Genomic DNA, 22,233 nt, shown 5'->3' on the forward strand with positions numbered 1-22,233 from the left:
AGCCAAAGACTCGTCTGGCTGAGAGGTCAGCGACTTCCGGACACTGTGCCAGGACGTAGGCCGAGCAGGGCAGGGAAGCCAAGTCCTGGTCTTCGACCAGAAGAGAGGGAACCACCCTCAACTCGTCACTGCCCCGGAAGCTGGGACCTGAGCATGGCGGGTCCTGGGGACAGGGGGATCTTGGTGTGGGAATGGCATCTGTTTCTGCCAGCCTCTGCCAGCCTCCTGCCGGGCGGGCCACCTCCACGCCTGTTTCCGTCACTGAGAACGTGGGACCTCACACATGGGCGTGCGGGCGGCTCCTGGCACAGTGAGGGCGCAGAAGCCCGGTCGGTAAGAAATCACCGGTTTATTGAATGAAAAACCCATCACCTCAGTCCCTCCCGCCCCGTCTCCGGCCCAGGGACGCTCTGGACAGCAGGGCTGGGCTGGGGGAGGGCTGGAGGGCCGTCTGGGGCGGTGTGTTCAAAATGAAGTTCTGTGCAAAAACTTCCGGGAAGGAGTGGGAGGACGAGAGAAAAGCTCTGGCGGTGCCGGCGGTAGGAGGACACGCAGGTCCCCAGCCTCTCCTGCACGGTGGTCCGGGCCCGGGCGGCTCAACCGAGGCGGGACAGGGAGGCCCAGCCGGGGGAGGGGAAGGACGGCAGGGAGAGGCACACGGACGACAGGACACGGTGCGAAGAGGGAGGTGGCTGGGCCGCGCGATGTGCTGGTGGGGTCCAGAGTCCAGGCAGAGTGGGCTGGGTGGGGCCGGGAGGCGGAGGGAGCGTCAGCCACAAGGGCGGAAGCCCCAGGGCGGGGCGGAGCACGGGCGCATCGCACAGAGCCACCAAGAGACTGGCCGTGCACAGAACTGAAAAACACTCAGGACACACGTGACACCTGCAGGGGACCTGGAGGGGGCAAGAAGTCGTGCATGGGGAAGACTGGGCGGCCCTTCCATCCCGGAAACACACGTGTTGCCACAGTAACGGGGTCCTGGGGTGAGGGCGCTGCCTCCCAGCCCTGTGTGCAGGGGGAGGGTCCCACAGGCTCGGGGGGCCTCTCCACCCCCCAGTGGAAGCTGTGGGAAGCGGGGAGTGGCCTGGGCCCACCTCGGGTGGGCAGAGTGGGTGGCATCTGGCAGCGGGGCCTCAGAGAACGAGATCCTGCGGCCGGAGGGGCTGCGGGGAGGACGGCTCTGCTGCCGAGGCCCAGGCTGCCAGGCCTCCTGTCTGCAGCAGGGAACTGGTGCCGCGAGGTGAGGAAGAGGCTGGAATCGGCTGAGGAAGGCCTGGAGGACTCAGCTCCAGGGACTATGGGCACCAGAAGGCAAAACCAACAGGCCCTCGGCCTGGAGCAGGAGGGAGCAGAGAGAGGCGGGTCGGGGGCTGGACAGGGGTGGCCTGGGCAGTGGCAGTGTCCTTCAGGCCTGGCCAGCGGAGAGGCAGGACCCAGTGCCGGGAAAGGGGGTGCTTGGCCCGGGCCTGCTGGCCTCCCCCTGCCCGCAGGCGGTGAGGCTGGTGGCAGTGCCAGGAGGGAGAGTGGCCGGGCACAGGCCTCAGGTGGCCTTGCTGCCACTGAAGAGACCCACTGGAAAGTGCTTGACGTGCGTGGGCCACTGGGCTGCCAGCTGGAAGAACTTGATGTCACTCCACTCCACTCCATCGATGGACACTAGGTGGCAGGGAGAGGCAAGTGACCAGGGCTGCTCCGGCCATCTCCCAGGGCCCCTTGGGGAGGGCCACCGCCTCCCTCCCCAGGTCCCCTTCTTCCGCCCTCCCCGCACCTCTCAGCATGGTCTGCTGCTGCTTGGCAGAGCAGATGAGGCGGCTGATGCCCTCGATGACCTGGCTCTTGGAGTCCACCTCCTTTTCTCGGGGTTTCTTGCTCAGGAAGATGGTGGGGACTGTAAAGCAAGCGGGACCCGCCTGTCACAGCCCCTGGAGAAGCAGCCACCCTCTCCCCGCGTCCTGTGGTGGGGGTAGCTGGCCAGAAGCCGTCTCTCCCCTGGCATGGCCTGGCTCTAGGCTGCAGGTCAGGATCTTGGCACTGGGCTCGACTTTGGCTAAGATCCTGCTCCCCCGGCCTCGCTGTCTTCCTCTGTGCAGTGAGGACCTGGGGCCAGGTGGTCCCTCCGGTCCCTCTCGGCTGGAATGTCCCAGCAGCCTGTGGGGCAGGGGCTGGCCGCCGTGTCCGGAGCGTGCTCTGAGAGGGAGGCCATCGCAACGCAGGCTCATACTGGCCCGGCCCCGGGGGCGCTGGGGTGCTCCCCGCTCCACCCCCGCTCGGCTGACGGCCGCCGCTGGTGAGTCTCTGTGCTTCAGTCCTTGGGTTTTGGCTGCGGGCCTGGCATGATCCCCTAACTGACCCCCGGGGAACTCTGCAGAAATGGGCACAGCTGCTTCGGGAGCGCCCGCAGGAGCAGGGTCTGGGGCCACGCCAGTGCTGCAGGTCCCCAGCTGGCACCGACAGTGGCCTTGCTACAGGATCCCTGCCTCACTGTCCCAGAGCACAGTACGCAGGGCCACCCTCCAACTCCACCTCCAGTGCCTTAGGCCACCCTCTTGCCAGAGTGGACCGGATGCCCCTCAATTCTTAAAAAGTAACTGTGTGCTTTTGCTCATGAAGCCTCTTTGGAGCGGCCCCCAAGGCTGGGAGCAGATGCTCTGCTTTCCCAGTGTCACAGGGGTGCTGTGGCCTGGAGACGTCCCTGTCATACAGTCCACCCTGGAGGGCAGTGGCCAGAAGGCTCCTTTCTCTGCACGGCAGTAACTGCCTCGGCCCTGGGGCGCAGGTGCTCAGCACACAGTGACCAATGGCCACCGAGGCCTCAGCTCCCCGCATCATACAGAGAATGGCCTCGTCCCCCAGGGGACGTGGGACTGTCCCCTCTGGACCCCCGGCTGCACCCCCATCCAGTGTCTCCCAGGAACGGGTTCTGTCCCAGACCCCGAGAGGAGACGGGAGGCCTGCTGGCCCTGGACTGCCGTGGCCTTGGGGGGGCACTTACCTTTTTTGTTCTTCTCTTTGGTGACCACAGTCATGGCCATGGTGCCAGAAAGCTGGGCCTCCCCGCCGTGGGGCAGGCGGGAGACCTGCACCGAGCGGAAGACGCTCTTGAGGGTGTTCTTGGAGCTGGCGTCCCTCTTGTCACCTTCTCTCCTCCGCTCCCCGGGGTGGCCCAGCCAGTAGTCCACCTGGAGGCCGATCACGTCCCCGTACGGGCTGCTGGGGCTCCTGGGGCAGGGAGACAAAGGTGAGAGCTCGGCTCTGCCCCGGCTCCCCAATACGCGGGCCGGACCGTGGCAGGGAGGAAGGGCAGCCTCGGCCCGCGGGCCCTCCAGTCGTGTAGGACGGAGCATCAGGCGCCTGAGGGCAAAGCCAAGAGGATGAGGGCACAGGACACGGAAAGGGAACCAAATAAAAATGGCACAGGAGGACGAGGGATGCAAAGAAAGGAGAACACATACTCGCACACATATGTACATGTGTGCACACACATGTGCCCGCAAGCAAGGCCTGACAACACTAAGCAGAGGCCGGGGTGGGGGAGCAAGGGGGGTGGCCTGCGGCTTCCTCATATTTATGGCACTTCCAGCTCGGTGACAGTTTTAGCTCCCAGGGGAGCACGGCTGCTGTGTCCCGAAGGGAGCGGCAGACACAACAGGCACGCGGCAGGGAGGCTCTCGCTCTTCTCTTCCTGCCCCATTTCCACTAAGAAACGACTTCAACTGGAAGGCAAAGGGAGGTGGAGGTGCTCGAGACCCCACCGTGGGACAGGGACCTCCAGGTCCCTGGGCGTGGCGTGGCCGTGCGGGGATCCCGCCTCCTCCGCACCGTCCCTCCCAGCAAAGCAGCAGGCGCCGCGGAGCAGGCCAAGGGGAGAGGGTGGGCAATTGGGGCCGGGGTCCAGCCCAGGCTGTGCCGCTGCCATTGGCACTTCTGGAAAATTCCCTGGCCAGTGCCTCCCTCTCTGTTGCTATAAGGAGAGAAAGAGGTGAAGGCGGAAGAACGGGAAGCGGGGGTGAAGACAGAGGCTGTTCCTATGGAAGGTTCTGGCCCTGCCCCGCTCTCCTCTCTGCAGAGCCCCTCACGGCAGAGCACCCTCCTGGGACAGCGGGTGTTTAGCTTTGTCCAAGCTTTAGAGGGGTGGGATCCTGAAGACACGCCCCCCATCGCCACTCGGGTCTGAGTCTCCGTCACTGCTCGGTGGGCGGGTGCTGCCCAGCTGGGTGGCTGCTCCGGCCCCAGCGCCCCTGACAGGAGGGCGGGATGCCCCTGCGTGTCCAGCACGAACACGCGTGTTCTTATTTAAGCCACACGACAGTGCTGTGAGGGGGCCGTTTCACCTCTACCACACAGAAGACAGAACTGAAGTTGAGTGATGGGTACAGGGACGCAGTGTCCGGGAGACAGAGCCACCCAAACCCAGCTGCGTCTCATCCCCAAGCCCACGCTCGTCCTCATGCCTAGGAAGCCCCGTAACCAGACGCTGCACAGCACTTCGCAGCTTGAAAAGGCCTCGCTGCCAACGCCATCTCACTTGAGCCCGCAACTCCGCGAGGCAGGGGGACAGTGTCCTCCATTCTGCTGCGCTGCTCATGCCTGGGCGGCCGGACCTCGCCCCTGAATTCCAGCTCCAGTGCCCTCGCCCTGCTGCCACATCCCAAGCCCACGTGCCTGTCCCTGGAATCAGTGCGGCTGCCGGGCGCTGATGGAGGCGCATGCGGCCCAGGCAGGCACGGCGGGAGCCTTACCCCACGATGGCGAGGGCGCTGCTCATGGACGGGGAGGAGGGCGGGGTGGCCATGGCGTCTCGGCTCAGGCCTGAGCTGGAGGGTGGTGACGTGGAGGGCACAGTAAGGCTGACCACAGGTGAATCGTCCCCGTCGCCTGGCAGGGAGACAAACACAGTTGGCCGGAGGAAGCCACCCTGACCTCCCTGCGTCTCTTCGGCAGCCTGGCCTTCCTCCCTGGGCTTCGGCCCCTTCCCCTCCCCTGGCCACCACTACAACTGGGGGCCGGGGTGCCCACGTCCTTCCTGCTCACACGCTGGTGTCCCTTAGGACATCCAGGGCCTCCAACTGGACCAGACAGAGGACGGGGCAGGCACCACTCCCACCCCACGGCAGACACGGAGCCCAGCTCACCTGCGGTGGAGGGAGAGTCCTCAACCAGACCCACCTTCACCACCTGCACGGAGAGAGACACACGTTAGAGGCCCACCGCAGCAGGGGGTCAGAGCCGCAGCCACCACTACACATTGTTTTATCTCAGCCTTTAAAGCCTTTGCAAATCCAGAGCAGCCCGATCGTTGAGAGACGTGGGGAAAACGGCCAGACAACCCAGCTCCAAACATGACGCGGGGCCTGTGAGATGCGCAGCCCTTCTCGGGGATGACGGTCCAGGGCAGGAGCCATTTCAGTGCCCTGGGGATACCACGTGGGGAGGGGCAGGGGACCAGGGCTCCACCTGTCGGGACAGGAGCTCTCATGGCAGGGACCGTGCCCCATGCTAAGGGGTGACACCAGCCCTCCCCCCTCTGGCCTTCCTGGAATCACCCTACCGAATTGGGGTGGGGGGTGGTCCTCAGGGATTTTCGAGTCTCTGTGGAGAATTCTGGAAAGGACAGAGGGCGCCCTCCAGTGGCCAGAAAGGGACGCAGCCTGAGACAGATGATGTGACCATGCAGGCTGTGTCTGAAGTGCCCGGTGACTTAGTGCTGTGCCCTATCACCCCGCCCAGCCCAGCCCCAGGCAAAGCAGCAGCGGAGCCGGAGCCGGGAGGCCAGAGGCTGCACTCGGCTGGAGGAGCCAGGACACGTGCCGCCTGCAGATGGTCCCCAGGGCTGCCGGGAGCACATGGCTGCACTCCTGAGGTTTGCCCCAATTCTCCACGCAACCTGACTTTGGTTCCCGGAGAACAAATTGACACTCTGGGCCCTCCTGGATACAATTCCCCTCTCGCCTCGCTGCCCTGGCGTTCTGTGACGATGCTAGCTCCTTTGGTTTTAGAAGAATTTTTATCTCTCTCAGCTGTGAGGCCAGAGTGAGCAGCAACCCACAGCGAAATGAGATGCGCCAAACCGCCAGCCCAGCCTGTGGGCCGTGGTCCTGGGGCCTGTGATGCGGCCATGGGAGCAGCCCCGGGGCTCGCCGGGAACTGGCGGGACCGAGTTTCCCCAGCTCAGGCATCTCCCAAGACCACTGCAGACCTGCAGCATCTTGGTGCGCAGAGACAGGGAGAGCGAGGAGCCGGCCCCTCACCTGCACACACACTTTCTCTCTAGAAGCTCTGAGTGATCCTCAAAGAGAGGAGAGAAAAGACACAAGCTGGTTTGGAAGGGAAATTAGAAGGTCTTATAAACGGAAATCTGAGTTTTCAGTCCCTCACAGGGCTATAAGCTTGATCTCTCTGGGCCCCTCTAGGTCATTCTGTGTCTGTGGCCCAGATGTCATCAAATGAAACAGACTGATGGCCAGTCTACCTGACATCAAAGACATCCAAGGGGTTCTTCCTTTCTTTTCTTTCTTCCTTTTCTTTTTTTCAGAGACAGGGTGTGTTGCCCAGGCTGGAGGGCAGTGGTGTGACTGTAGCTCACTGCAGCCTCAAACTCCTGGGCCCAAGTGATCCTCCTGTCTCAGCCTCCTGAGTAGCTGGGACTACAGGTACGTGCCACCATGCCCAGCTAACTTTTTTTTTCCACAGGGATAGGGTCTATGTTGTCCAGGCTGATCTTGAACTCCTGGCCTCAAATGATCTTCCTGCCTCGGCCTCCTAAAGTGCTGGGATTATAGGTGTGAGCCACCATGTCTGGCATTTTTCTTTATTTTCAAAATTAACTAGTATAGAGATTTTCCTCAACTAAACAGAAAGAAAGACTAGAAACCCTTCCTCTCAGTGGTCTATCTGACCCTGAAAACAGAAATATCTATTTCTCTACTACTCTTCAAAATATTGTCTTTCATTATTTTGAGGCAGCTCCCTCTTCCCCGTAGCCTGCGGAAGCTGTGCTTGGACGCCGTTCCCTGGGCCAAGGCACCAAGTCCAGGGCCTGGTGCAATAAATCAGAGACACCAGGGATGATTCTGGGGACAGTCCGTGATTCAGAAAGGGAGGACACCAAGAGGGGCAGCCCAGTACATGTCCCAGCCCAGGGCTCCTCTGCCTTGGTGCTGCTGCCACGTGGGGCCAGGTCATTCCCTGCGCTGGGGACTGTCCCGTGCACTGCAGGTGTTCACCAAAATCCCAGGCCCCGCCCCCAGCTGTGATAATCAGAAATGTCTCCAGACACTGTCTGGTGTCCCCTGGGGACACCCCCTCAACCACTGTTCTAGATCAATATTTTATTTTTGTGTGGGTGTCAGGGAGGGCGGGATGGGAAGGCCGGGAGAACAGGTGGGGTACGGAGCAGAGGGCAGTCAGTACTCACGCCAATGAAGGGGATGAACTTCTGGTACGAGTCTTCATCAGGGCTGTTGGGAGACAGGGAAGCTCTGCAGTTAGCAGGTCAGACTGAGGGGGCCGCCGGGACGTCAGCTCTTCCTGTTTTATTGTGGCTTCAAAGGAGCCCAGAACACTACACATCGTCCCATCACATCTCAGGGTGGCACGAGGGTCTATCACTTGCTGTCCGTATGGAGCACATAAAATGGGGCAAAAGAGCTGACTGTGCAAATTGCACTCTCTGCTCCCGCATCTGAGTTCGGCCACTAGACAGGCTGCTCCGCACTCAGCGCCTGGCCCTGCAGCGGGAGGCCGCGGCCAGGAAGGAGTGCCAGTGGGAGGCGGTAAAATCCCTCTCACCCTCCAGGGTTCCCGCAAAGGGACATGGGGTGCAGAGAGCGAAAGTGTGAAAATGCACTGAAGACTCGATATTCCTGTGACCTGCCCGACCTAGTTCTCAGAAACCCCCCAAAGTCAAGCTTACAACTTGTGCCTGCAGGTCAGCATGGCTTCAGCCACGGGAAGCTGGTGCGTCGCCGCCGCCCCGTTGACGTACTGCATCACCCGCCCCACCACGTCCAGTTGCTCTGTGGAAAAGACAAGCCACAGCTGCCGTGGGTTTCAGCTGTGAACCTGCAGACCCCTCGCAGAGCGCCTCCTGGGACCCCGCACAGAGCCCTGGGGGTCGGGCTAAGGAAGGGCCGACAGCCCTTTGGTTTTGAATCGAAGGAGGCGTGAACCAAAGGATGGGCCTCTCCCTCCAATCTCTCCGTTCCAGTTCTCGACGTCCTGCTCTTTCCTGGGCTAACCACGGCCTTCCTGTCACACCCACCTGCTCCTACCTGTGTTCACGGCCATCTGTCAACCCACAGGAGCCTCACCCCACCGATCGCTGCCCAGCCCTTCGTCACAGCCTTGCCAAGCCATCGCTCGCTCTGTCTGGGGGAACTCAGCCTCACTCTGATCCTGCCACCTCTACTTGGCACTCAGGGCAACACCGGCTGGTGCAGTGTCTGTCGTTTATTAAGAGATGACTCGGTAACTATTCTCTGCTTCTTAGATTTCATCTCTACAACTAGAGATGTCCAGTGCCCTCCCTGCACATGGCCCTGCTCACTTCCAGACGTGCAGTGCAGAGGTTCAAAACGTCCAGAGTGGAAGGGCAGCCTGTAACGAGCCTCCGCTAACGAACACTTACTGGAAAAACGAACGTGCGTAGTGCCTGGGAGGCGACAGCGCGGGGAGAGCAGCACAACCCCCAGCTCCGTGAACCTGGGGAACAGCTCCCTGCCAAGGGGCCCCTACCTGACACTGGGGGCTCCGAGCGACTGAACAGATCTCTCCAGCCAGAGTCGAGGAAGGAACTGCTGTATCTGCTGTCGACGGAGCCCAGGTATTTGGCCACTGGGTGAGAACCTGGTAGGTGGAAAGCCAGAGAAGGCGAATTGGTCTGGGGGAGAAGTGGGGGGGCGGCCCACCCCCTGCCTGGTGGGAGCGCATAGCCCGACACCGGCTCCCAGCGGCGGCCGGCCTTACCGAGGGGGATGATGAGAAAACGCATGTAGCCCAGCCAGTCTGGGGTCTTGCTGGCCAGCGATTTCACGAAGAACCGGAGGATGGAACTCAGGTAACTCTGGCCCCCCACCGCGGCCACCTTCACCGGCCGGGGCATGGAAGAGTTGCAGTTGCAGCTGGGGAGGAAGAGGAGCATCAAGAACCCGGGGTCACCAGGATCCTGCTCAGGGGGACCCCAAGGGCAGACTCTCCACGATTTCAACAACCGACAGGGGAAGCAAAACAATACACAAAATAGAACAGAAAAACGTGGACAATAAGCCACAGAGCTTTTGCAATTAAGGGGAAAACCATGGACAATAAGCCACAGAGCTTTTGCAATTAAGGGGAAATCCAGGATCACAGCGCAGGACGTTGTCCAGGAAGGAGATGGAATAGCTGAGGCTGACGTGCAACGCGGCAGCACCACTGGGGCGGCCTGCATGGGTGTGTGCCCTGTGACTCTGGAATCCATAGCGACCACAAGGGCAGGGGCCCCTGGGCCCCTCTGAGAAGGCCCTGGGGGATCCCCAACTCTCGACTGTCAAGCAGCGCATTACAGTTGGAAGGAAGGAGTAAAAGGTCCGTTTAAAACCCGGGGTTCTCTCTTCCCTGTCACAGGTTAAGAGGATGAAGAAGGTGGAGGCAGGGAGCCGGGGTGAGGGGGTCGGGAGGGGGGCAGGAGCTGCTGTTTCCACTGCCTGACGCCCTACAGCCTGTGCTGTGCCCCAACCGCACACCCCCTGCAGTTTCTCAGTCTGATGAGGCCAGGAGGCCCTGTCCTCGCCTGGAAGTCAGGGTGGAGGGTGCGGGCAGCAGCGGGGCAGCGGTGCCCTTACTAGCGCTGGATCCGGGTGAGCAGGGCGGACAGCACGGCCTGGACCTCCACGGTGGAGCAGGTGCACACGACAGGCTTCCGCTGGTCCTGGAGCAGCTCGGCCACGTACTGGGGTGGGGAGGGGAAGGGGAAGGGACACAGGTGAGGGCACGTCGATCCCCCAGGAGGGCAAGCAAGGCCCAGGCTGAGCCGCAGGGCCCTTGTCCTCTGTAGCTCAGACTGAGGTGGGCAAACGTGGCCAGGTTTCCTGGCTGCCACTCAGGGTAGGAGAGGTGGCGCCAGACCCACGAGACACACTGACCATCATAGGCGGGAAGGCCGAGGGGGTTTCTGACACTAGTGCTCCCCTGTAGCCCGTGCTCCGGGGGTCCTGGCACCAGCATCTAAGGGGTGGGCAGGCTGGGGACAGGCAGGGCTGCTCCGGCCCCGCCGAGTCACCTTTGTGGGAACTAGGACCAACCCGGCATGTCCCAGCACCTGGAGCTTCTCCAAGTGCCCTGGCCCCACTGTGCTGCCTGTGCCCGCGGCGTGCTCTGGCGCCAGGCAGGACGACTGCTGCTCTTCCACATCCGGGGAAGCCGAGGGTGGCAAAGTTAGTGGCTTCAGATCCCACAGGTGGCACAATGACAGGAGTAGGACTGGAGCCCTGGACCGAGCTCTGGGCTCGGTTCAGGGTGGACGGGCTGAGGGAGGGGTCGCTCGCGCTCCCCGGGCACGGCCTGTCCCGGCCCTCACCTGGCCCTGCCAGTCAGTGGTGTTCACCAGGATGACGTTTTCAGGGAGGGCTGCATCTGACACGAGGATCTGATTCAGCTGGTCATACACCACCTTTCTTGGAATCTGCAGGGACAGAAGTGTCTCCTGTCGGGCAGTCCCCGGGGAGCCTGGGGCTGGGGCCGGGTGCGTGGAGAAGCCCTGGGGCAGGGTGTTCAGAGAGAACCGAGAACATGGAATCTGCGAAGGAGACGCAGCCTCCCGCTGGCCAGCCCGCGGCGGGGAGGAGAGGAGAGAGAATGAGCAGAGGACACGGGAACACATGAGAACAAAGTCATGTGGTCGCCCTGCCGGCGAGGCGGCGGGAGGCACGGCGGATGGAGGAAGGAGGCGCAGGAGAGGGCGGCCGTGGCTCAGAGAGACAGAGCCAGGCAGCGGGAGAGACACAACGAGAGTGGCAGCAGTGCTGTGTGGGCACCTGCTGTCTGCGGGAACAAAAGGTATTTCAGGAATAGTGATTAACAGGAAGGACAGTACCTCACCCCAGGCACTAGGCTATTCTAGGCTCCGGCTCATTTTCAGCTGGGTAACAGCACCGAACTTGGGAGGCCACGCTGACACACGCTTCCTCTTGACAATATTTATCAGGGAAATGAACAGCCTTGCTGCCTCACTCCGGAACCTGGCAGTCCAGGGAAGCCCCTGCCCCGAAGCTCTGACCCCCGCCCTCCCACCCCCGGCCTTCAAAGAGAACACGACCCCTGAGGCCCGTTTCTTCCGACTTCCTTTCCAGCCACTCTCGGGAATTTCATTAGAAATACTTCAATATTGTTAACTTATCACAGTAACTGACCCACAGATGCACTAAAGGATTGGCACTCAGGTTGGGGATGTCCCCCGAGACCTGGTGGCTGCTGTCCTCTGGGACAACTGACTCACGAACCCCAGACTGTCTGGTGGAGGCCGAGGAGGCACAGCCAACGAGAGTGACAGCAGGCAGGACAAGGACAACGCCAGCATTCCTGGCTCCCTCCCCGCTCCCACAGGTCAGCTCGTTCCCCCTGGCAGGAAATAATGATAACGAACACGGGGGAGCTCTCTAATTTTGGTCTTTCTTCAAGACTTTTTATGGAGAGCGTTTCAAAGTGTTTCTCCTCTCCTCTCCAGCTAACTGTCCAAGGAAGGTGACTGCACAGAGCCTGCAGTCCAGGGACTCTCAGGGGGCCCTGGCCGTGCTGGGGCCGGGAAGTACCTGCGTGCTGTGGCCCAGGTCCGGGGAGCGCTCGCTGTCGGAGCTGTTGGTCCTCTCGCTCAGCGGCTTGGAGAGCTGCCGCTCCTTCAGGGGCGTACTCCTCTTCTGCCGCGGCGTGTGCGCCCCTTCCACTTTGCTGCCAGGGATGCGGAAAGCGTGCTCAAACAGCCTCCGACCCCAAAGCTGCTGCCAGCCAAGCTCTCCCCAGGCCCCAGAGCCCACGCTAAGTATGGCTGCGGGTTCGCCCCCTGCCTCCTGCCCAGATGGAGTACCTGGGGGAGGCAGAGCCCTGGAGATCTGTTTTGCTGGACTTCATGGGAGTTTTGACTTTCTCTGGCACAACCAGACTGGTGCTCACGTCTGCAAACATGTCCTGGTCAGTGATTTCCTGCATGGAGGAGGCGGAGCAGTGAGGTCACCGCTCACGCAGCGACCACCAAGAGCCTCCTGAGAGTCCTGCCAGGGCCCTTGCCACCGCGAGAGCGCGGTTCATTCTTTCTCTGAGCGAGTGCAGTTCCAAACCTCCTTCCCCAACCAAAGGGGGCTGCTACTGTTTAAACGAGTGTGCCCTGCACGCTGCCGTCCGGCTCTGCCCTCCACGTTTACGAGCGATTTGTCAGCAACGCGCATGGGCGGACTGACCACCGGCCGCCTCCAGGAGGGAAGGGGACCGTATCTGTACGTCTCCCTAGCTCCCGGCCTGGCCTCGCAGGGTGTGGGCTGCGGTCTGGGGACCAGGGAGGTCTGCAGCTCCGTTCCTCACCTCAGCCAAAGCCACCCTGCGTCTACCTTGGAATCCTCCCTTCCTTCCTCATCCTCATGCTGACTCCGGGCCACACCTCCCTGGCTCACTCACACTCACCCGGTCATCCCAGCTCCTGGGTTCAGGCCTTTGCCTGTCCTTGGGTCGCGTCTGACAATCTCCACAGGCCCCGCTGCTGCTCAGGCCAGCGCAGCCTTCCTGGCTCTGCTCCTGGCACACAAAGGTCTCCAGGCCCAGCGCGGCTCCGACGGTGCGGACGGCTCTGCACTGCTCCAACCCAGTCTTGGCTCCCCAGCGGGGCCTTTGAGGCCCTCCCGGACCTGGCCCGGTTCACCTTCCTACATTGCTGTCCCCCATATCCTCCCCAGGCCCCCCCCTTCCCTAATGCTCCCACCTGCGTGCCGGCTTACCTGCCTCTCTGCCTCTGCCCATGCTTTGTGTTTTCAAAGTGTTCACTGAGGCATAATGCCCACAAAGTAAGGGGCACAGATCTAAAGCAGGGAACTTGAATTTTTACACAAGTGTAGCCCTAGGTGACCATTAACCACTCAAGATGGAATATTCCAGCACTCCCGAAGGGTCCCACAGGCCCTGTCCCACTCCCACAGGCAACGAGCGTTCTCACTTTGCCTTCATGGGTTAGTTTTGCCTGCGTGTGAATTTCACAGAAATGGAATCCTACAGCAAGCATTTTTTTCTTTTTTTTTTTTTCAGACAGAGTCTCACTCTGTTACCTGGGCTAGAGTGCTGCGGTGTCAGCTTTGCTCACAGCAACCTCAAACTCCTGGGCTCAAGCAATCCTCCTGCCTCAGCCTCCCAGGTAGCTGGGACTACAGGCATGTGCCACCATGCCCGGCTAATTTTTTCTATATATATTTTTAGCTGTCCACATAATTTCTTTCTATTTTTAGTAGAGACGGGGTCCTGCTCTTGCTCAGGCTGGTCTTGAACTCCTGATCTCAAATAATCCGCCCGCCTCGGCCTCCCAGAGTGCTAGGATTACAGGCGGGAGCCACCGTGCCCGGCCTCAACCCTTCTTGTGTTCTGGGCAAACTCAGATCCATTTTTTTGTGTGTTTGGCTTCTTTTGTTCAGCATCAAGTCCCTGAGATTTGGTCAATCACTGAAGAGTTTAATCAGAAAATGACACAACTGGAATTTCATTTTGGAAAGACCACGACAGTTGCCACAGGTAGCGGGGACCACAGTGGGGCCAGAGTGGAAGCTGGATTATTCAGACTGCCGGTGAACTGTAAAATGTAAGTCAGCATGGCACGCCTTGGACTCATCTCTGAATCAACCCTAATGTTCTGTCATACAAGAGATCTTTAATGAGGAATCATTTACTACAGAAAACAGGCCTAGAATCATTCTCCTGGATCCCATTCAACCCCCAGCAGGTCTCACTGTGAGGCTCACATGCAGCACACCCCAGGTGGCATTCCGGGAAGTTCCCTGCTTCCTCCTGCCCAGTGTCCAGCCTCTGGTCCCAGGGACATGCTGCGAGACCCAGCTCAGATGTGCCCTCCCCAGCCTGCACCCCCCAGCACCTGCCTGAGCCTCCCGGCTCTCAGCCTAGGTGTGCCCGGGGGCTTCCCGGGCAGGGGCCGTGGTGGCAGACCATGCGCACTCGCCTCTGCATCCCCGTGCAGGTGCACAGTGGACGTGCGTGTGACTCAGCGCGTAATTAACTCGGCATCCCGGCACGTGCCCCAGCAGCTCCAACGCCTCTTAGAGGAAGGAGTTGACCAGCACCCCCTTGGGGACTGAACTTGGGCAGCCTGGCCACTGAAAGGACAATATGCGAGGAGGACAGGACGGCTTTCCAGGGGAGACACTGGGAGACACTTGAGGGTGGGAGGGTGCTCACCGCTTGGGAGCAAATGAGGGTGACAGACAGTGAGAAACTATCCAAACTAGCATCTGACCCCTCTAAATAAAGGGCGGAATGCGGACATTTCTGGTCTGCTAATTTGGGGAAGGACCTCGTATTCAGGGGAGGTCACATTCCACAGGAAAGATTTCAGGAGAAAGAGTGCAGGACATGCAGTCGCCCCCAGGCTGAGGGTCAGTTCCAGGCAGTTCTGAGGGTCTTTCCCCCTTTGTTTCTAAAGGGACAGATGCTGTTGGAAACGGCAGAAACAGGAAACCAAACTGTACATACCAGAGTGTCTGTCTCAGTCAAGCTGTCATCTTGGTTTTTAATCCAAGTAGATTTGACTTTTTCTAGAGCAGCCAATTCCATCTGCAAAAATGGTAATAATTACTTATCACTGACGCAAACAGCTGCCACTCTAACTTGTTTTACCAGTTCCCCAAGAAGCTTAACATACTTTCACTGAATCTTCAACCTCATGAAATCTTTAGGGCTTTTATCTTTTAAGGGGCCATATTTTTGTGAAAATGAAGCTTGGGAGTGATAAGTTATTTTTGTGATCGGGCAGCACGGTGAGATGGGGAATCCGGAACTTCTACCTCCCACGAGATGTCATGGGGAGAGAAGTTCAAAGGTCAGATAGCTTTGCTGCTGGGCCGTGAGGCTCTCGCCCTGGATGCAGTGAACACCCTTGCCCAGGGGGACACACGGGGGCCTCCTCTGCTTGTCAGAGGAAGGAGGGTATCGTTTAGGTGTTTGATTTTGGGACTACAGACACTCGCCACAGCCAAATGCTTTTTGCTCAGTAGAAACATCCAGAAAACCCTCTGACAGAATATATTATGCAAAAAGACACCAACGTTAAGCCATTTAGGTGTGAATTAATTCTCCATTTGTCCCCAACACTTCTTAGCATTTCTCATAAATATTAAAAATTTACAAATACAGATATATAACAGATTTTTAAATTTGCTAATATTGCTTCTGGCTGTGCAGACACCAAGTCGAAGCCGCGAGCAGTGACTTGTCGTGGGTTGTAGGTCTTGGATGTAGAGAAGGTACCGGCCTCAGTGAGTCTCTTGTTTCTTACAGGGAACCACAGAAACCAGGCAATATGAAGGATACCCCACTCGGCCCCAGCGACTCAAAGTCCTTTCTCTGAGTAAACCGGCTAGTACTGAGAAGCAGCAGGCTGACGAGTGCAGGGGTCACTCGGCAAACTGACGAGCAAAGAGCACAAAAGCAGGCTCCCCCTGTCCCACCCTAGACCAGGGTTTCTCCACTTTGGCACTGCTGCCGTTTCGGGCTGGATCACTCTGTGCTGTGGGCGCGTCCTGTGCCCTGCAGGATGCTTGGCAGCATCCCTGACCTCCTGACCTCTACGCACTGCATGCCAGGAGCAGACTGCCCATCTGTGACAACCAAGAGTGTCTCCAGTCACTGCCAGATGTCTCTTGGGGGGCGAAATCACCTAGCTGAGAACCACTGTGCTAAGCCGTCTGCAGGACTAATTCAACATGCTTCGGCCGTACCCTGCGACCCTCAGGCCTGCAGACCGTTGGCTTGGCGACGGCTCACGGCCACACACAACGGGCTGCCTCCAGCCCGCAGCACTAGTTTGTTTACACGTTGTCTGCAAGATTGGCCAACATTAACAGAGTCTAGAGTCAATGGAAAAGCCTGGGCCAGACCTAAGAGTAAAGACAATTTCACTCACTTTTGGGTCTCAGTATGACAAATGAATTGGACACGTTTAGAAAGAATGAATTGGGGTGTTAACACAGTTCTGCCAGGTTGTAAGGTAGCGTGCCTTGCTGTCAGGCCCCGTGACAGCCACAGCATCGTTTCCATGGCAAAACTGCAACATTTAATAAGATTTTACTTCCTCCAGCTTTTTTTATTTATTTATTTATTTATTTATTTATTTATTTATTTATTTATTTATTTTTTTATTTATATTTATTTATATTTATTTATATTTATATTTATTTATTTATTTATTTATTTATTTATGAATGAATGAATGAGACAGAGTCTTGCTCTGTTGCCCAGGCTAGAGTGCCATGGTGTCAGCCTAGCTCACAGCAACCTCAAACTCCTGGGCTCAAGCAATCCTTTTGCCTCACCCTCCTACAGGCATGCGCCACCATGCCTGGCTAATTTTTTGTCTCTCTATGTATTTTTAGTTGTCCATATAATTTCTTTCTATTTTTAGTAGAGACGAGGGTCTCACTCTTGCTCAGGCTGGTCTCGAACTCCTGACCTCGAGCGATCCACCCGCCTCGGCCTCCCAGAGGGCTAGGATTACAGGCGTGAGCCACCACGCCTGGCCCCTCCAGCTTTATTAAGGCGTAACTGACAAATGTAAGCTGTGTTATCTATGGTGTGCAACAAGTTTTGCTGCATGTGTGCGCTGTGAAATGACTGGATCTGGGTTATTCACCATCTCCTGAGAAGACGTGTAGCTGGACTGGTTCAGAGGGTGCCTGCTGGCCATTTACTGACACTGTCACATGTCCTAGGCAATCCCCACAGAGACAACGTCCCAACTGCTCTGGCTTGTCTGCCTGCTCGGCAGTGGAGGCCGAGGCAGCGCGAGGTCCCAGCAGTCGGCACGCTGTGCCCGCGGGGCGATGTCAGCCGCTGAGAAGCAGGCGCACATGCGTGGGGAGGAGGGGCCGGGCTGGCTGTTACTTGGGCTATGATTTTTACGAAGGACTGGTCTTTAACAGTGCTATTACGATGCTGTGGAAGTAGCGACCCTCAGCAGCAGGCAGTCTTGGCTGAGGCCTGCCCTCGTGGCACCCTACCCAAAGCATCGTCAGGGCCTATTGCTAACAGCTTATAGAAACAAATCACGTCGCTCCTGTGTGCTCCAGTCCTGCGAAAACTCAATAACTGCAATGACTTGCATCAGCAAAAATTCCTTCTGGTTCTAGTGATAAACTGAATCTTCTAAAAATTTGAGGAACAAAAAGGAAGATTAAGAAAAATAAATAAATAGCAAACGTTACAACATTTGGGAAGATAGGACACCAAGTGGCAGCAGCATGTACACGTCCGCCTACGCAGGTACCATCTCACGTTTTCTCCTAACCCATTCAGAAGTTCCCCACTTAAGAGCAAGCCTCGCTCTGCGGCTCCCAGAGCGCCTTCATAGCAAAGGGTTCCAGAGTTTCACACCCACATTAAGACATATGGGCTCTTAAAAAAATAGCAGTATCAGCAGAAAACCAGTAAAGTGAGTCTGAAATCTGGCCAATGGAACCAGAATTTGAAGGACTCACTAAAAAGACATCTAAGTCCTACCAATTTTGGGAGTCCAAAACTGAAATGGCGCTAAGGAATTATAATAATAAAAGCAGTAGCACGTATCGAGCCATGAGCAATGTTCCTTAGTCGGTCAGCACACACCATGCTGGGGGTCTGACCTCCTGCTGCAGCTCACACACCACCTAGTGAAGCAAGTGCTTTTTTTTTTTTTTAATTAGAGACACGGTCTTATTCTGTCACCCAGGCTGGAGAGCAGTGGCATGATGACAGCTCACTGCAGCTTGGAACTCCTGGGCTCAAGCCATCCTCCTGCCTCAGCCTCCTAAGCAGCTAGGACTACAGGTATGTGCCACCAGGCCCAGCTAATTTTTTATTTTTCAGTAGAGATGGGTCTCACTCTTGCTCAGGCTGGTCTTGAGCTGCTGGGCTCAGTGACTGCTGGCCTCCCACAGTGCTGGGATTGCAGGCACCATGCCCAAGCGAGCATGTGATTTTTACAAGTGCTTTGCAGATGAGGAAACTGAGGCTCAGTAACTTGCCTAAGAGCACACTCAGTGGAGTGAGGGAGTCAAGATTCAAACTCAGAAACTCCACCCTGCCCCAGTGTGGTTTTTGTCTACACGGTGGCCCTCAGGCCATCGTATCCTAAAGACTGGCACTCAACCGGCTTCACCAGCAACTGGCCCCATGCCAACTCGCTACTTCACAAACCAGGCGCCTGAGCCTCAGGGCATCAAAGGGATTTTTTTCTCTAAACTTTGTAAACCATGTAACTGAGACTAAAGTAGAACCTACAGCCAAATTCTGTTAACCCAGAAATACCTTCACTAGTACAAAATAGTTTCTCTCACCGAACGACGAACAACGGTCACTAGCACTTACGGAACACTCACAGTTTGTTAGGGTCACGCCGAGTGCTTGCTGGGCATTGTCTCAGTCAGTGACTAACCTGGTACCGTGTTCCACTGTAGAACACCTGCTCTGCACTCCAGAACTCCGTGACACAGCCCTCCCTCAGCCAGGTCCCAGGTTTCTTTCTAGAAGAATTATTCCTTACGTTTAAAAATGAACTTGGCTCTAGTGGCCAAAGGTCTGCCCACGTGGACAGTGACAATTCAGCAGGCCCCTCAAGGAAACGCAGCTCCAGGCCGCCGCGTCTACCCACGCTTCCTCGCTGACGAGGGACGAGAGCCCCACCTGGCGGCTGCAGGCCGAAAGGCAGCCCGGACGCCCCAGGACAGTTTCTGGCCTCCAGACCTGAGGACAGGCACCCGCCCTCCCAGGCTCCTCCCAGTCAGCACCTAGCGCAGGGCCAGCTGTGCGTCCCCACTAGTGAACACGCGGCTGCAGCTGCATCGGCTAGGACGGGAGGACTCGACGGATTCAGCTGCTCTGATCTACAGAAAGACTCGGGGCTTTCAACAGCAAACCCTAAACTCTGCACTAAAATCATGCAAAACGTCCACTGGCCTTCAGTTGTCAGCGAAGGGAAGGCCTGGGTAAGTTCAGCGTCACCCTGGGGTCCTGCCCGGGACCCGCTGCTGGGGGAAGAGGCTTCCCCGGGTGCCGTGGGGCTCTCTGTGCGACAGCAGACATCACCTCTCTCCTCTTGCTCACCAGGCGAAACGGAAAGCTCCTGACTCAATTTTAAATTCTCTTGGGGCACTGCTCCCCTGTGAATCCTCTACCCAGCGAAGCCCACCCACTGTCTCCTGAACATGTCTCGCGGGCTTCTCCGCCTTTGGAATCACGTACCACTGGCCAACTGCCCACCCTGTGCCACGTCCTCCCCGCTGCCACCTGGCGGATGCGGAGGGGCAGACTCTGAGGCGCTGGTGTTCTGGGAGGTAGGCTCCTGCCATGTCGGGAACAGGGCAAAAAGAACCCCCGACCAGACACAGCGATGCCCTTAGAGAACTGAGCTCCCAGCCGGGACTGGGATGAGAAAACGGAGGTTGAAACAAGACGAGACTGGTTTTCTGAGGTCACAAAACGAGCCGCAGTCAGAGAGGCGGACGGCCCAGGGTCAGAGAGCAGAGGGCCCAGGGTCAGAGAGGCGGAGGGCCCTGGGTCAGAGAGGCGGAGGGCCCGGGGTCAGAGAGGCGGAGGGCCCTGGGTCAGAGAGGCGGACGGCCCTGGGTCAGAGAGCAGAGGGCACAGGGTCAGAGAGGCGGAGGGCCCGGGGTCAGAGAGCAGAGGGCACAGGGTCAGAGAGGCGGACGGCCCTGGGTCAGAGAGCAGAGGGCACAGGGTCAGAGAGGCGGAGGGCCCGGGGTCAGAGAGGCGGAGGGCCCGGGGTCAGAGAGCAGAGGGCCCAGGGTCAGAGAGGCGGAGGGCCCAGGGTCAGAGAGGCGGAGGGCCCTGGGTCAGAGAGGCGGAGGGCCCGGGGTCAGAGAGGCGGAGGGCCCAGGGTGCGAAGCCCCCCTGCACCGGCCCCTGCCCCGGCCCGCGGCCTTGCTCACAGGGCTGGCGGTGTCCTTGCCGAGGCTGCCCTTGCTGTTGAGGCTGCCGATCTCCGTCTGCGAGCTGGACTGCGACATCCCCTCAAAGAAGGGCCTGTGGCGGAGAAGCACAGCCGGGGTCAGAGGCCGCCACGGCTCAGAGCAGCCAATCGCGGAGAGCCGGGCAGAGCCGGTGCGCAGAAAGGATCGGCCGCCCGGGCTTCGGGTGCCCGGGAGGAGGACACGGTGGACGGAGGGTGGAGGAGCAGGGCCTGGGCAGAGGGACTTCCACAGAGTCCCGCTGGGACTGTCGTCAGTTAGAGGAGAGAACAGGCCGGGCGCGGTGGCTCACGCCTGTAATCCTAGCACTCTGGGAGGCCGAGGCGGGTGGATCGCTCGAGGTCAGGAATTCGAGACCAGCCTGAGCAAGAGTGAGACCCCGTCTCTACTAAAAATAGAAAGAAATTATCTGGCCAACTAAAATATATATAGAAAAAAAAAATTAGCTGGGCGTGGTGGCACATGCCTGTAGTCCCAGCTACTCGGGAGGCTGAGGCAGTAGGATCGCTTAAGCCCAGGAGTTTGAGGTTGCTGTGAGCTAGGCTGACGCCACGGCACTCACTCTAGCCCGGGCAACAAAAGCGAGACTCTGTCTCAAAAAAAAAAAAAAAAGAGGAGAGAACAGTGCTCTTTGCCCAGGGTCGGGAGGGATGGGAGCAAGACGCCCGGGGACCGAGGGAGGGAGGGGAGGGCTCGGGAAGGAGAGGTGTGCGGGAGGCCCGGGCCTCACTTGAGCTTGGGCTTGGGCGTGCTGAGGATGCTTTCCGTCTCCTCCATCTCAGGGCCACTGTCGCTGGGGTTGTACATCTCCAGACTGTCGTACAGCTCATCCAAGTCCTCTTCCACCTCTCGGATCTGCTCCCGGGATACATGCTCCAGGCCGAAGCCCACCTGTAGGGGGGAAACAAAACCTCTGAATCTGGGTCATCCCTGTTAACGATTTTGGTAGCCGAGCAACTCCTTCCTCCTGGGCCAGATGTCAACCCACCTCCTTCACACTCCCCTGCAGGGACAGGCCTCGTGGAGCAGTCCTAACGTGGTCCAGCCCTGAGGGCAGGGGGTGGGGAGGACCCCCTCAGTCTCTCCTGACAGTCACACTACAGAGCTGCCCCAGGAAGGAGAGCTGAAGTGCTCGTGGACCTCTCCAAGCAACGGCCGTGTGGGCTGTTCTCCCTTCCCCTAGGGTCCACGGAAAGACAGCCTCTCTCAACTACTTCCACCTTCATCCCTTCCTAGTCCACCGAGAAGCCGTGCAAACTGGTGCTGGGACTCCCACAGCCCAGGAGGGGGGACGCTTCTCTGTCAACGGCCAACTCCTGGGTACCTGAGGGCGGGCCACTGAGAACATTCTACTTCACAGGCCGTTGCTCACTGACGTTCCTCTTGGGACAGGAGGAACGTTCCTCTGACACCCACACCAGAGGCTTGGGTACTGGCCAAAGGCTGGGCGTGACCCCGTCTGCAAACGCCTTCGTGCAAGCCCTTCCTTCTTTTCTCAGGGGTAGGGCCCTTCCCCGCTCCCCTCTCCCCTGGGGCCCTACCAGGCACGCAAGGGGGGCGGGACGCATAATCCCAGAACCCTGACTCTCAGTGGCAACACAGTGCACCCCAGGGGCGGTGCGCGAAACTCAGTTCTACTCACCATCAACCTGGGGAGTAAGGGGTCGTACCTCGTCTGAAACTTTAAACCGCTTCAGGAGGGCCACAAACTTCTGTTTGATGTTAGGTTGCTGTAGGGACAAATTGCACAATTGTTCTCAAACAACCTCTACTGTGGTCAAGCCAAGTCAACAAATACAACCGAGAGCCCACTCCTGTGGACCGTGGGAGGACACAAAGACAGGAAGACGCGGCGTGCGCCCTCGGCACGTCAAGCCCACCTGGGGAGACAGCACGTGCTGACTAATCCCTGTGCAGTCCCAGAGCTCCAGACACGGCTGGGAGGAGGAGGCCCCTCTCTCCCCAGGCCCTTGCCCCTCCAGCCCACCCCCTTCTCTCGTCCTCTAGCCCCCTGGCACCAACTGGGCATTCCCAC

At 58.7% G+C, this 22,233-nt stretch overlaps 1 protein-coding gene across 3 annotated transcripts in view; it reads right to left on the reverse strand.

Moving 5' to 3' along the window:
- Nucleotides 1–329: 329 nt before the first annotated feature.
- The window catches only part of PACS1 (phosphofurin acidic cluster sorting protein 1), a 124,237-nt gene continuing 102,333 nt past the window's right edge, over nt 330–22,233 (reverse strand). For all 3 annotated transcript variants that reach the window (XM_045558425.1, XM_045558426.1, XM_045558427.1), the window contains 17 exons: nt 21,869–21,928; nt 20,929–21,089; nt 20,160–20,253; nt 14,713–14,793; nt 12,059–12,174; nt 11,787–11,922; nt 10,556–10,660; nt 9,822–9,928; nt 8,965–9,119; nt 8,734–8,844; nt 7,913–8,015; nt 7,415–7,457; nt 5,133–5,175; nt 4,740–4,875; nt 2,993–3,219; nt 1,769–1,888; nt 330–1,656 (listed from right to left, as the gene is read on the reverse strand). In XM_045558425.1, the coding sequence (XP_045414381.1) occupies nt 1,541–1,656; nt 1,769–1,888; nt 2,993–3,219; nt 4,740–4,875; nt 5,133–5,175; nt 7,415–7,457; nt 7,913–8,015; nt 8,734–8,844; nt 8,965–9,119; nt 9,822–9,928; nt 10,556–10,660; nt 11,787–11,922; nt 12,059–12,174; nt 14,713–14,793; nt 20,160–20,253; nt 20,929–21,089; nt 21,869–21,928 (1,914 nt within the window). In that variant the 3' untranslated portion in view covers nt 330–1,540. The remainder of the gene's footprint in view (nt 1,657–1,768; nt 1,889–2,992; nt 3,220–4,739; nt 4,876–5,132; nt 5,176–7,414; nt 7,458–7,912; nt 8,016–8,733; nt 8,845–8,964; nt 9,120–9,821; nt 9,929–10,555; nt 10,661–11,786; nt 11,923–12,058; nt 12,175–14,712; nt 14,794–20,159; nt 20,254–20,928; nt 21,090–21,868; nt 21,929–22,233) is intronic.

This window comes from Lemur catta, chromosome 7 (assembly GCF_020740605.2).
Source record: "Lemur catta isolate mLemCat1 chromosome 7, mLemCat1.pri, whole genome shotgun sequence".
NCBI classification, from domain to species: Eukaryota; Metazoa; Chordata; class Mammalia; order Primates; family Lemuridae; genus Lemur; species Lemur catta.